Source organism: Arachis hypogaea, chromosome 17, assembly GCF_003086295.3.
Source record: "Arachis hypogaea cultivar Tifrunner chromosome 17, arahy.Tifrunner.gnm2.J5K5, whole genome shotgun sequence".
NCBI lineage: Eukaryota > Viridiplantae > Streptophyta > Magnoliopsida > Fabales > Fabaceae > Arachis > Arachis hypogaea.
Genome location: NC_092052.1, coordinates 75,683,365 through 75,697,713, shown reverse-complemented (window position 1 = coordinate 75,697,713; position 14,349 = coordinate 75,683,365). Strand labels below are relative to the sequence as shown.

The following is a 14,349-nucleotide window of genomic DNA, read 5'->3' as shown; positions in this document are numbered from 1 at the left end:
GCACAGAAGAAAGACGCCAAAGTCCTGGCAGTCTCCTCTTCATCTGCGAGAAGTTCCCAGAGGCTCCCATCCATCTCCCTTGGTCCAGAAGACCAATGGTTTGACGAGGTCCTAGAAAGTCCCCCCATGGTCATCACGGCCAGAGTCGGAATCGGTCTCGTCAAACGGATCCTCGTGGATACAGGGGCGGACTCAAACATCATGTTCCGCAATGTATTTGATGCCTTGGGATTGTGTGACTGGTGCACGAATTATGAATCACACTTTTCACACTCGTACCACTAACCAGCAAGTGCACTGGGTCGTCCAAGTAATACCTTACGTGAGTAAGGGTCGAATCCCACGGAGATTGTTGGTTTGAAGCAATCTATGGTTATCTTGCAATTCTTAGTCAGGAAGTCAATTATATTTATCAGTTGAGTTGCGAATAAACAAGAAAGCATGGATTAAAGGTTACTTGTTATGCAGTAATGGATAATATGTTGGAGTTTTGGAGATGCTTTGTCTTCATAATCACTGCTTTCCTCTGTCCTCTAAGTCAAGTACGCACGTCCTCCTATGGCAAGCTGTGTGTAGGTGGATCACCATTGTCAATGGCTACCATCCATCCTTCCAGTGAAAAGGGTCCAGGTGCGCTGTCACCGCACGGCTAATCATCTGCAGGTTCCCAGTCGTACCGGAATAGGATTTACTATCCTTTTGCGTCTGTCACTACGCCCAGCACTCGCGAGTTTGAAGTTCGTCACAGCCATCCAATCCCAGAATCCTACTCGGAATACCACAGACAAGGTTTAGACTTTCCGGATTCTCATGAATGCCGCCATCAATCTAGCTTATACCACGGAGATTCTGATTAGGGAATCTAAGAGATATTCATTCAATCTGATGTAGAACGGAAGTGATTGTCAGACACACGTTCATGGATTGAGGAAGGTGATGAGTGTCACTGATCATCACCTTCTCCATAGTTAGGCGCAAATGGATATCTTAGATAGGAACACGCATATTTGAATGGAAAACAGAAATACTTGCATTAATTCATCAAGACACAGCAGAGCTCCTCACCCCCAACAATGGAGTTTAGAGACTCATGCCATCAAAGGGTACAAAGTTCAGATCTAAAAATATCATGAGATACAAAATAAATCTCTAAAAGTTGTTTAAATACTAAACTAGTAACCTAGGTTTACAGAAAATGAGTAAACTATAACAGATAGTGCAGAAATCCACTTCTGGGACCCACTTGGTGTGTGCTGGGGCTGAGACTAAAACTTTCACGTGCCTGGGGCTGTTTTGGGTGTTCAACGCCAGCTTTGGATCCTTTTCTGGCGTTGAACTCCAACTTGTAACTTGTTTCTGGCGCTGGACGCCAGAATTGGGCAGAGAACTGGAGTTGAACACCAGTTTACGTCATCTATCCTTGAGCAAAGTATGAACTATTATATATTTATGGAAAGCCCTGGATGTCTACTTTCCAACGCAATTAGAAGCACGCCATTTGGAGTTCTGTAGCTCTAGAAAATCTATTTTGAGTGCAGGGAGGTCAGAATCCAACAGCATCAGCAGTCCTTTTTCAGCCTGAATCAGATTTTTGCTCAGCTCCCTCAATTTCAGCCAGAAAATACCTGAAATTATAGAAAAACACACAAACTCATAGTAAAGTCTAGAAATATGAATTTTGCCTAGAAACTAATGAAAATAAACTAAAAACCAACTAAAACATACTAAAATCTATATGAAATTAACCCCGAAAAGCGTATAAAATATCCGCTCATCAGTGACACCGACCTAGCGACCCACCAGCACGGTGTGGTAGGGTTGGGTGACCACTTCATCAAGTCGGATGAGATTATCTCCCTCCCGACCTCCGTGGGACAAGGACAGAAGCGAAGGACAATAATGGCAGATTTCGTAGTTTTGCGGGATTCCACAGCCTACAACATCATCCTGGGGAGGAAAACCATCAACGACCTTGGAGCAGCGATCAGTACGAAATTTCTTGTAATGAAGTTTGTTACTGATGACGGATCCGTAGGATCCATTAGAGGAGATTTGGAAACGGCAGTCGCCTGCGACCACGCCAGCCTCTCCTTGAGGAAAAAATCCAAAGAAGCATCAGGGGTGTTCCTCGCCGACCTGGATGCCAGAGTAGACGACAAGCCCAAGCCCGAGCCAGAAGGGGACCTGGAAAAATTTAGGGTTGGGGACACAGAGGAAAAGTTCACATTTATAAACAGAAATCTCCCTCATGAATTGAAGGAACCTTTGATGGAGATGATCAGAGCCAATGCCGACTTGTTCGCTTGGACGCCAGCCGACATGCCGGGGATAGATCCCCAACTCATGTCACATTGTCTGGCCGTCAAGCCGGAAGCCCAACCAGTGTCCCAAAGGAGAAGGAAGATGCCACAAGAAAGGGCAGAAGAGGTGGCCAGGCAGACGGCCAGCCTCCTCGAAGCAGGGTTCATCCGAGAACTAGACTACTCGACTTGGCTGTCGAATGTGGTCTTGGTGAAAAAGCACAATGGGAGATGGAGAATGTGTGTAGACTATTCCGACCTCAACAAGGCGTGCCCCAAGGACTACTATCCCCTTCCCAACATTGATGCGCTCGTCGACGCGGCGGCAGGATACCGGTATCTGAGCTTTATGGACGCTTACTCCGGGTACAATCAGATACCAATGCACCAGCCCGACGAGGATAAAACGGCGTTCATAACGCCAGGGGAGATCTATTGCTACAAGGTAATGCCATTCAGCCTGAAAAATGCTGGTGCCACGTACCAGAGGCTGATGAACAAGATATTCAGCGAGCTCATAGGCAAGACAGTGGAAGTCTACGTGGACGACATCCTCGCAAAAACCACACGGCCCGACGATCTCCTAAGCGACCTTGGGGGCGTGTTCGCGTCCCTCCGACAATACGGCATGAGGCTCAACCCGCTCAAGTGCGACTTTGCCATGGAGGCCGTGAAGTTCCTAGGGTTCATGATAACCCAAAGAGGGGTAGAAGCCAACCCTGAAAAGTGCCAAGCGATCCTCCGGATGAAGAGCCCAGATTGTATCAAAGACGTCCAGCGATTGGCAGGAAGGTTGACTGCGTTATCCCGTTTCCTCGGTGCATCGGCAGCAAAAGTCCTTCCTTTCTTCAATCTGATGAAAAAGGGGATAGCATTCGAATGGACTCCTGCATGTGAGGAAGCATTCAACCACTTCAAAGAAATCCTAGCAACACCTCCAGTGCTCGGGAAGCCTAAGGCCGGAGAACCACTCTACCTCTACCTAGCCGTAACGGAGGAAGCGCTTGCAGCGGTGCTGGTACGAGAAGAAGGGAAGGCTCAGCAACTGATCTACTTCGTAAGAAGGGCGCTACAAGGAGCAGAGCTGAGGTATAGCAAACTGGAGAAACTGGCGCTGACGCTCCTAACCTCCTCCCGAAGGCTGAGACAATACTTTTAGGGCCACCGTGTCGTCGTGAGAACGGACCAAGCGATTCGCCAAGTGCTCCAAAAACCTGATTTGGCAAGAAGGATGATGACCTGGGCCATCGAGCTCTCCCAATATGACTTGCAGTATGAGCCTCGACATGCGATCAAGGCGCAGGCGATGGCAGATTTCCTAGTAGAGGTAACAGGGGACCCACCCGAGGAAATGCGCACACGGTGGAGGCTCCATGTAGACGGGGCCTCCAACCAAACGTCCGGGGGTGCAGGGGTCATCTTAGAGAGCCCGACTGGGATCATATACGAGCAGTCGACCAAGTTTGAATTTCCCGTATCGAATAACCAAGCGGAATACGAAGCCCTCTTGGGTGGACTAGCCCTAGCCCGGGAAGTCGGGGAGACAAGGCTGGAAGTGTGCAGCGACTCACAGGTCATTACCTCACAAGTGAACGGAAGCTATCAAGCCAGAGACCCACTGCTGCAAAAGTATTTGGAAAAGGTTAGAGAATTGACCAGGCAGTTCTAGGAGGTAACGGTCCAAGACGTTCCGAGGGAGAAGAACACACGGGCAGACCTCCTATCTAAGCTAGCAAGCACAAAGCCGAGAGCGGGCAACCGGTCTCTCATCCAGGGCATGGTAAAGGAGCCAACGGTTGCCCTACATTTGGCGAAATCAAGCCCCTCTTGGTTGGACCCCATCACAAACTTCCTGGAACATGGCAAACTACCTGACGATGAGAAAGCAGCCAAAACGTTAAGGAGGAAGGCTGCCAAATATACGACCATACAGGGACAACTGTTCAGAAAGGGACTCAGCCAACCTCTATTAAAGTGCCTGCATCCCGATCAGACGGACTACGTACTTAAAGAAGTCCATGAGGGATGCTGCGGCTACTACATCGGGGGCAAAGCCCTAGCAAGGAAGCTCATCCGAGCTGGGTATTACTGGCCATCAATGATGAAAGACTCTAAGGAATTTGTGAGAAAATGTCACAAGTGTCAAGAGAACGCCAACAGACTTCTGCCACTATTTCTGGTGCTCCTCCCAACAAGAAACAAAAAACAATTGAGCCTTTAAACCTTGACGCTCTTGATTTTAATGCAATCGAGTTCGTAGATCAGCAAATCGGTCCCTACGGTGCCCTCACCATGGATGATGTATCAATCCTTCGCCATCTGGATTTTATGACCCGAAACAGTGTTAAAATGGCATATATGGGGGCTGCCCTGTACCGAACTGCTCAGAATCTTCCTCTCCATGCCACCAAAGAATTTATGGAGGAGGCTAAACAGGAGTTCGACCGGATGAAGGGCCTGAAGGAAGAGCTTGAGGTAAAGGTAGCCAAGTTGGAGAAGGATCTGGAGAACGAAAAGGCGAGTTCCCTTGCTCTGGCGGCTTCTGTGCGGTTGGCCGAGGACACGGCTTTGAGGCATAAGGACAGTTACGTTACATCTTATCGGGAGGTGGTGCGTCTGAGGGAGGAGCTGGAGTCTGCCCGAGTAGACTATTCCGAGCTTCAAGGTCACCTCGTCGGCAGCGTGAATGCTTCCTATGATAATCTAAAAGAGCAAGTTTAAGTTCTTGCTCCTGAGGTTGACCTTACTCTCTTTAGCTTGGACAGTGTTGTGAGGGATGGTAAGATTGTCCCCGACGACCAAGATGATGATAATGTTGATCCTCCCCCTGTGCTTTCTGCTAAGGTTCCCTCTTCTACGATTCCTCCGGTTGAGGTTGGTCATTCTGTTTCTGATCCGGACATTCAGATCTTGAACCGGGATGATGGTACCGTGGATGCTGTGCCTCTCCAGGCTCGCCCTCCTTCACCCCAGACTAATGCTGCTAAAAAGTCTTCTAATCTTTAGCTGAGTTTTCTTTGGATATTTCCGTAGTTGGCCCGGCTTGTGGGCTTTAAAACTCTTTATTTTGTATAGTTGAATATTTTGCTGACTGCTGGTACTCCTTTTGGTTGCTTGTTTAGCAACTTTTGTTTTAAAAAACAAGTAGTTTTCAAGCTTTTGGGCTTGACCCTAAAGCTTTATAGTATTGTATTCTATAGCATGCTTGTTTGCACTTGTCTTGGCACCTTTCCGGGTTTTAGAATATTGGAGCCTTGCTGCTCGGCCTCTTTGAACTGCTTTGTACTTGGAGGTCGTAGATGCGTGGATCCAATTCGTATTTGCTTGCTCTTACTTGTATTTTATCCGTAACCGATTTCTTTGCGTCGTCCTTTTCCAAGTTATTTTTGTAGTGGACCGGCTTCGTCATGTCGATCTCTTCTAAGTTATTTCGTAATCATCTTTCTTGGACCTTTGTTAGGTCTCTTTCAGGGATAACTTTTCGTAGGAGGTCGACTTCTTTACGTCGTTCTCTTTCTAAGTTATTTTTGTAATCCTCTTTCTTGGACCCTTGTCAGGTCTCTTTCAGGGATTACTTCTATAACTTTTCGTAGGAGGTCGACTTCTTTATGTCGTCCTCTTTCTAAGTTATTTTTGTAATCCTCTTTCTTGGACCCTTGTCAGGTCTCTTTCCGGGATTACTTTTATAACTTGTTTGTTGTAGGAGACCGACTTCTTTACGTCGATCTCTTCTAAGTTATTTTGTAATCCTCTTTCTTGGACCTTTGTCAGGTCTCTTTCAGGAATTACTTTTATAACTTGTTTTTTGTAGGAGACCGACTTCTTTATGTCGATCTCTTCTAAGTTATAGCAATTCCTCTTTTATAGGGTTGGCCAGACCTCTTTCCAGGGATTTGCTGATAACTTGGGTTGACTTGGTCTGACTTCTCAACGTCGGCCAGTATTTAAGTTATTATTTAGCAATCCATAAGACCTCGTCAGGTTCTTTTTTCGGATCACTTTCGATAACTTCTTGCATTATTCTGTGTTCATCTTTGCCGATTTGTAGAAGGTGGTTTCTGTCTTTCTTTGGTCGACCTTTAGATGAATCGTGTTTTCATCTTTATTGGTCTTTTATCGTGATCGTGTAGTGAATCTGTTTTTCACTTTCTGCCGATCTGTTGCTTTATAATCGGACGATGAATGCTTCAGATTAATGCGTCTTGAGAATTTGTAGAATATCTAAATTATTTTTTATTCAATAGAAAGTGCAAATATATACATGTTGGATTTTTTCATCCTTTTAAGTCGGATAATATCTGGATCTCAACTTGGTGCCTCATTAAAAAACCTTTTCAGGAAAAAGAGTGCATCCTATGATGAGATCTTTTACCTATTCTAGCTATAGTACCTTCTTAGGTTGCAGGCGTGCCACGATCTGGGAAGCTCTCGTCCATCGAGTTTGGACAGTTTGTAGTAGCCCTTCCCAAGTACTTCTATGACTCGGTAGGGTCCTTTCCAGTTTGCTGCCAACTTTCCTTCTCTGGGTCGAGTTGTTCCAATATCATTTTGGATTAGGATGAGATCATTCTCCGCGAAATCTCTTGGCACTACCTTTTGATTATATCTTGAAGCCATTCGGCGCTTTAGCGCTTCTTCCCTGATCCGAGCTCTTTCTTGGATTTCCGGAAGTAGGTCGAGTTCTTCTCTTTGAAGTTGAGAGTTGGCTTCTTCATTGTAGTGGACTACTCTAGGCGACCCTTCCTCAACCTCTACTAGGATTATTGCCTCCACTCCGTACGCTAATTGGAACGGTGATTCGTTTGTGGTGGAATGTGGCGTAGTTCGATATGCCCATAGGACCTGTGGAAGTTCTTCAGCCCAAGCTCCCTTCGCATCTTGCAGTCTCCGTTTCAACCCAGCCAATATGACTTTGTTGGCAGCTTCGGCTTGCCCATTGGCTTGAGGATGTTCGACGGAGGTGAACTGGTGCTTTATGTTCAAGTCGGCTACTAATTTCCTGAAGCCTGCATCTGTGAATTGAGTGCCATTGTCTGTGGTGATGGAGTATGAAACCCCGAACCTCGTGACAATGTTCCTATATAGGAATTTCCGGCTTCTTTGAGCAGTGGCGTTGGCTAGGGGCTCTGCCTCAATCCACTTTGTGAAATAGTCTACTCCGACTATGAGGAATTTGATTTGTCCTGATCCCTGGGAAAAGGGTCCAAGAAGATCGAGTCCCCATTTTGCAAATGGCCAAGGTGAAGTTACGCTGATGAGCTCTTCTGGCGGGGCGATGTGAAAGTTGGCATGTTTCTGGCATAGGGGACATGTATTTACAAATTTTGTAGCTTCTTTTTGTAGAGTTGGCCAGTAAAATCCCGCCCGAAGTACCTTTTTGGTGAGAGCTTGTGCCCCGAGATGATTGCCACAAATACCGCTGTGTACTTCCTCTAAAACTTCCCTTGTGTTAGAGGTCGGCACACATTTTAACAATGGTATTGAAATCCCTCTTTTGTATAGCGTGTTGTTTATGATGGTGTAGTACTGAGCCTCCCGTTTTAACCTCTTTGCTTCCTTCTCATTTGTGGGGAGTGTTTCTTTTTTGAGGTAATTAATTATGGGGGTCATCCATCCTTGATCCTGACTTGTTATAGCTAGGACTTTTTCTGCTTCCGAGATTGACGGGTTCTGTAGCATTTCCTGGATGAGGCTTCTATTGTTGCCCCCTGGTTTGGTGCTGGCTAGCTTTGAGAGTGCATCAGCTCGGGCATTTTGTTCGCGGAGTATGTGGCAGATCTTATATTTCCCGAATTATCCGAGCTGTTCCTTGGTTATATCCAAATACTTTTTCATGGTGGGATCTTTGGCTTGGTAACTCCCTGTTATCTGTGAGGTGACTACTTTTGAGTCGCTGAAGATGTTGAGTTTTTGAGCTCCAATCTCCTTAGCCAGCTTCAAACCAGCTAGTAACGCTTCATATTCTGCCTGGTTGTTTGAGGCCGAGAACCCAAATTTGAGGGAAAGCTCAACTTAGGTTCCTTGGTTGCTTTCTATTATCACACCTGCGCCACTTCCAGTCTTATTTGAAGACCCGTCCACGTAGAGATTCTATTCTGTGGGGGGTTTTCAGGTTATCTGTGAATTCTGCAATGAAGTCGGCCAAGTATTATGATTTGATGGCTGTTCGAGCTTCATATTGGAGGTCGAACTCGGATAACTCGACTGCCCATTGTAAAATTCTGCCTGCTAGATCTATTTTCTACAGTATCCCTTTTATGGGCTGGTCGGTCCGGACCTTAATGGTGTGAGCCTGGAAGTACGGGCGTAGTCGTCGAGATGTCAGTATGAGAGCATAGGCAAACTTTTCTATTTTTTTGGTAGTTCAGCTCGGATCCCTGCAGCGCTTTACTAATGAAGTATACAGGTTGTTGCCCTTTGTCGTCCTCTCGAACTAGTGCTGAGGCTACTGCCTGACTTCCTACCGCAAGGTACAATACGAGTGGCTCTTCCTTTCGTGGTCGAGTTAGGATAGGTGGTCGTCCCAGGAAACTTTTAAAATCCTGGAAGGCTTGCTCGCATTCCATTGTCCACTCGAAGTTCTTTCATTTCCTTAGAGTGGCATAGAAAGGAAGGGATCTTATCGCTGATCCCGCTAGGAACCTGGACAAGGCCGCTAACCTCCCGTTGAGTTGTTGTACTTCTTTGACACAAGTTGGGGTTTTCATGTTGAGTATGGCCTGGCATTTATCCGGATTTGCCTCAATTCCTCTTTGTGTGAGCATAAAACCCAAGAACTTGCCTTCTTCTGCTGCAAAAGTGCATTTTGCGGGATTGAGGCGCATGTCATGCTTCCTTATAGTGTCGAACACTTGGGCCAGGTCGGACAATAATGTCTCTTCACTTTGTGTCTTTATTAACATGTCGTCCACGTAGACTTCCATGATCTTTCCGATATGATCTGAAAAGACTTTATTCATTAGCCTTTGATACGTAGCTCCCGCATTCTTGAGACTGAAAGGCATTACAATGTAGCAGTAATTTACTTTTGGCATAAAAAACGAGGTCTTTTCTTGATCTGGTGGATACATGGGAATTTGGTTGTATCTGGAATATGCATCCATAAACGAGAGGTATCTATATCCGGATGAAGCATCTACCAGAGCGTCGATACTTGGGAGTGGGTAAGGATCTTTTGGGCAGGCTTTGTTGAGGTCGGTGTAGTCGGTGCACATTCGCCATTTCCCATTTGATTTTTTCACCAAGACGACGTTAGCTAGCCATAGTGGGTACTTGACTTCTCTTATGAATCCTGCCTCCAGTAATGCTTGTACCTGTTCTTCCACAGCTTGGGATCGTTCTGGCCCAATTTTTCTTCGTCTTTGCTGTATCGGCCGAGATCTTGGATAGACCGCCAACTTGTGACTCATTAGCTTGGGGTCTATGCCTGGCATGTCTGCAGCTTTCCATGCGAAGAGATCGACATTATCTCGTAAGAACTGTTCTAGTAATTCTTTTGTGTCTCCCTTCAGGATCATGCCAACATTAGTTGTTTTGTCCGAGGTATCCCCGATCTGAACTTTCTCTATTTCTCCTTCAGGTTATGGATGGAGTTCTTCACGTCTCTGAACTCCACCAAGCTCAATTGTATGGAACTCTTCTCCTCTACCTCTGAGGTTTAGACTTTCGTTATAACAGCGGCGTGCCATCTTTTGATCTGCTTTTATCGTAGCTATCCCTTCTGTAGTTGGGAATTTCATGCATAGATATGGAGTCGAAACTATTGCGCCGAGTTGGTTTAGTGTTGTCCGACCTATTAGGGCATTGTAGGCTGAACTCACGTCGATCACAATGTAGTCTATCTTGAGTGTTCTAGATTGGTTCCCTTTTCCGAAGGTTGTATGTAGTGACACGTATCCCATTGGTTGTACTGGGGTATCTCCTAGTCCGAACAGGCTGTTCGGGTATGCTCTAAGCTCTTTTTCTTCTAAGCCGAGTTTGTCGAAGGCAGTTTTGAATAAGATGTCGGCAGAACTCCCTTGGTCTATTAATGTGCGGTGGAGATTGGCGTTTTCCAGTATGATGGTGATGACCATGGGATCGTCGTGTCCTGAGATGATACCAGATGCATCTTCTTTGGTGAACGTGATTGCAGGGATGTCGGGTGCTTTCTCCTTCCCTTCGATATGATATACTTCTTTGAGGTATCTTTTGCGGGATGATTTGGAGATTCCACCTCCTGCAAATCCTCCGTGTATCATATGGACATGTTTTTCTGGCGTACGAGGTGATCGCTCAGCTCGTCCAGCATCTTCATCTCTTCGTCTTTTTCTTTGTTCTTCCAGATCCACGTGAATACTCTAACAATGCCATAATAAAAATAATTTAACAACCATAACGAAACTAACCTCGAAGTCGGCCGCCCCGGCATAATGTGTCGTCTCATTCAGCCTATTTATGTCCCCGTCATTCCCTACTGGACATGCCATCACCGGTTGGATCATAGGTATAGTCAGAAAGGGTTAAAAGAGAGGGGAAAGATGTCGAGAAAGTGAAACTGGGGCCTGGAAGTCGGCTGTAAACGACTTCTATATATAGGGGTATACGAATCATATATCGTTTACAGTGTTAACGAGATGGCATTGCACGTATCTCTTTTACACTGTAAACGAGATATACACGTGTCACGTTTACGTGTCATATCTCGTTTACAGTGTAAACGAGATACGTGCAATGCCATCTCGTTTACATGCAAGGGAATTTATTTCGGTAATTTCTTCCAATATTATTTATTTTGGTAAATTTAATATTTATTTTATTTATAAAAATAAAAAATCCCGTTTTATCCCTGGACTTTATTTATTACCCAAATTATCCGAAAACTTATATAATTATAATATTAAACTCAATATTTTCATAAAAATATATTTATATCCTCCAAAAATAATTCTTCATGGCTATTTCTTCTCTTCACAAAGAACCAAAACCCTTCTGATTTTCTTTTCAAAATATACATTTAAGTCTTAATCTGGTTTTGAGTTTTACGGTTACCGATTCGCCGTAACTTTTATGTAATCACTTAGCCACTTAAACCTCATCAAATTTTACTTAATTTTAAATATTGTAACAACCCAAATTTCATCAATGCATCACGATTTGGGCTGCTCTTACCTGACCGAACCATCATCAATCACCAATTATCAAAGTTTTATAAAAATTTAACATAATCTCAAGCAAATTCAATCAATAATCAATTATAATATCAATTTACTTATCAAATATAATATTTAATCGGTGAAAATTTACCTAAAGCTACCTCCATAAGAAATCAAAACAACAGAAATTGTCTGTGCCTCCTAGAACTCCAATTGGCCGAACTTAAAGAGAAGAGGAGCTACGTCACTATCAACTTTTGCCGAACAAAAGTGAAGCCAACATATAGAGAAAGAAGATACGAACACTTTTATCAAATTAGATTTTTTATAAATAACATTAGTAACTTAAGGATGAAAGATATTTGATGAGGCATTAGCAACTCTAAGCTCATCAAGAAATACCGATAATTACTAAAATCGATAAATATCGGACTTGATAATAATAATAATATTATTATCTAGGCTCTATTATAATTATAGCATATAAAATAAATTAATAACATAATAATAAAATTATATTATCATTTATTTTACTTCGAAACTCGGAATTGACTCATCGAAATAAAACTAATTACTGAAAATAACATTTTTTGAAAAATATCGCGTTGGAATAAAAATTCGGGTTGTTACAAAATGGTGGATTGATAGCCTATTATGGAAATTGGTATAAAAATTGGGCCGTAGGTCATAATAGGGTGAGATATCCCCTAGTTGGTAAGTTATGGTAAGTTAGTGACATTGCCATATTGTGATGTGTATATGTATGATTGAATTGATGAATGTTGTGTTTGATTGCCTATGAAGGGCTACGATATGAGAATTTAGGCCGGAGGCCATGATTGGATAAAGTACACCCTTATGGTAAGTTATGAGCCTCATTTAAGGTGTTGGAAAGGTAAAATTGTGATTGTGGAATTGTGTGAATTAGTTTGATTATGCTTTTGTTATGAATTGGTATGTGAAACATTGGTTGATGTTATTGTCAATTAATTAGAGGGTTAATTGAGTTGGAATTGGTGGTTTGGGTCTTGAATGGCTAGCATGTGATTTGGAATTGAGGATTGAGTGTAGAGGAGGTCTAAGAATTGGTCTATGAATAGTTTTAAATGAAGTAGGTTTGAGAATTTGCAAAATTAAATGAGGCAAAAAAATTTGGTAATTTAGTAATTTTGACCAACTTCAATGGGTAATAACTTGGCACTCAGAATTGAGCGAAACATATCTTAAATTAAAGATGATGATGAGAGCTTTAAAATCGTCCAAGAATAGAGGAAAATGGATAATTGTACAAAAAGTTATAAACATTTAAAAATTGGGGTTTGAAATTGAAAATAGCAGATTTTGCAGAGTTTGGAGCAGAGGGAGGTTCTGCGTGTACGGACCCTGGATTTGTGCATACGCACAAATGTTAATTTTCTCGAACCAGACTCATGTTCCACGTATACACACGAGGCATGCGTATGCACAACTACCCATTTTCAGCCAAAATACTATTTTTGAACTATTCAACCTCCCCAACATGTTTATAACCCCTATTTTTCCCTGGGTGAAGTTAAATAACTGATTATTAAGCCTTGAATACACTAGAAAGGATTATAATAAAATAAATTAAACTATTATCAGACTAAACGCATAGTTAACTGGAAGAAATGTTTGGAGATGATGGTTTTATCCCGCCCACGGTGAGGACGGTGGTTTTATCCCGCTCACTGAATAATGAGATTGAGTAGTTAATAAATGAACGGGGTTATGTTATGTTGAATCTTCCAAGAGTGGATGAAATTTTAAATTGATTTAAGATGTGACATTAATTTCTTGCCTGGCAAGGACGGTGGTATCATCCCATTTGCTTAGTGCGTAAACTATTATGCAGGGATAGTGATTTTATCCCACTCGTAGTGAGGATGGTAGTGTTATCCCACTCATGAGAGAATGAAATTCATAAATTGATAATGAATAATGCAGTTGATAATTTATGAAATTGCTAAAAAGATATTGATATTGATTAATTGTGGCCTAAATGGTTAGATTGGCAAGGACGAAGGTTTGTCCCACTTGCGTGGCAAGGTCTGGGTGTTATCTTGCTTACGTGTTGATTTGATAATTATTTTGGCACCTGCACCGGACAAGGACGGTGGTTCCATCCCACTTGTTCGTGGTTACAGTGTGATGTGAGGATGGTAGTTTAATCTCACTCGTGAATTGGGGAGGTTGAGAATTTCCTCCAATTATACATATATCTGTATGTGAATGGGGTTATGATGAATTATGAAATTGGTTAAGGTTGTGGTTATGATTGAACCTGATTTTAAATTGTGATTACGATTATTCTAATTGGGAATCGATTAATGATTATTGATTAATTGCCTGGGCAAGATGCAAGGATTGTGGCTTTGTCCCACTTGTTCTGGGTTGAGATTGAAATACCTTGGTAAGAAGCAAGGGTTGTGGTTTATCTTACTTGCTCCGGGTTAAGCAGTTAGACAATGTGAGGATGAAGGATTTTCTCTCTTATTGTGATGGACTTGCAGGGTTGAGGGTTCCCTTTCTTGTTACATCAGAGAATTAGATAGAAGGTCAAGGATTCCCTTTTATTCGATTTTTGATTATGAAGTGTGGCGGGCACTATATTATGTCTTGTTCTTTCCGTGCCTACATGTTTAGTTATCGTGTATGAACGCTTCACATTTCGTAATTCTGCTTTATGCGACTTTGAGCTTTATTCCTTCATCGGGCTTCTAGTTATATCTATTTTTGGACATATATTATATATTATAAGCTTTAGAACTGTCGTGGCACTTTGTTATTCTTTGCTTTATGGTTAGAGGTAAGGCTTAGGGTAACAGGATGTTACATTTAGTGGTATCAGAGCAGTTCGTCCTTATAAGCCTGAGGGATGGACCGATTGTACTTCG

At 43.1% G+C, this 14,349-nt stretch overlaps 1 protein-coding gene across 1 annotated transcript; it reads left to right on the top strand.

The window, feature by feature from the left end:
• The first annotated feature begins 3,534 nt into the window (after positions 1 to 3,534).
• LOC140180632 (uncharacterized) lies at positions 3,535 to 3,969 on the top strand. Its single transcript, XM_072221888.1, has one exon. The coding sequence runs from the start codon at positions 3,535 to 3,537 to the stop codon at positions 3,967 to 3,969; it is 435 nt and encodes a 144-aa protein (XP_072077989.1).
• Positions 3,970 to 14,349: the final 10,380 nt, after the last annotated feature.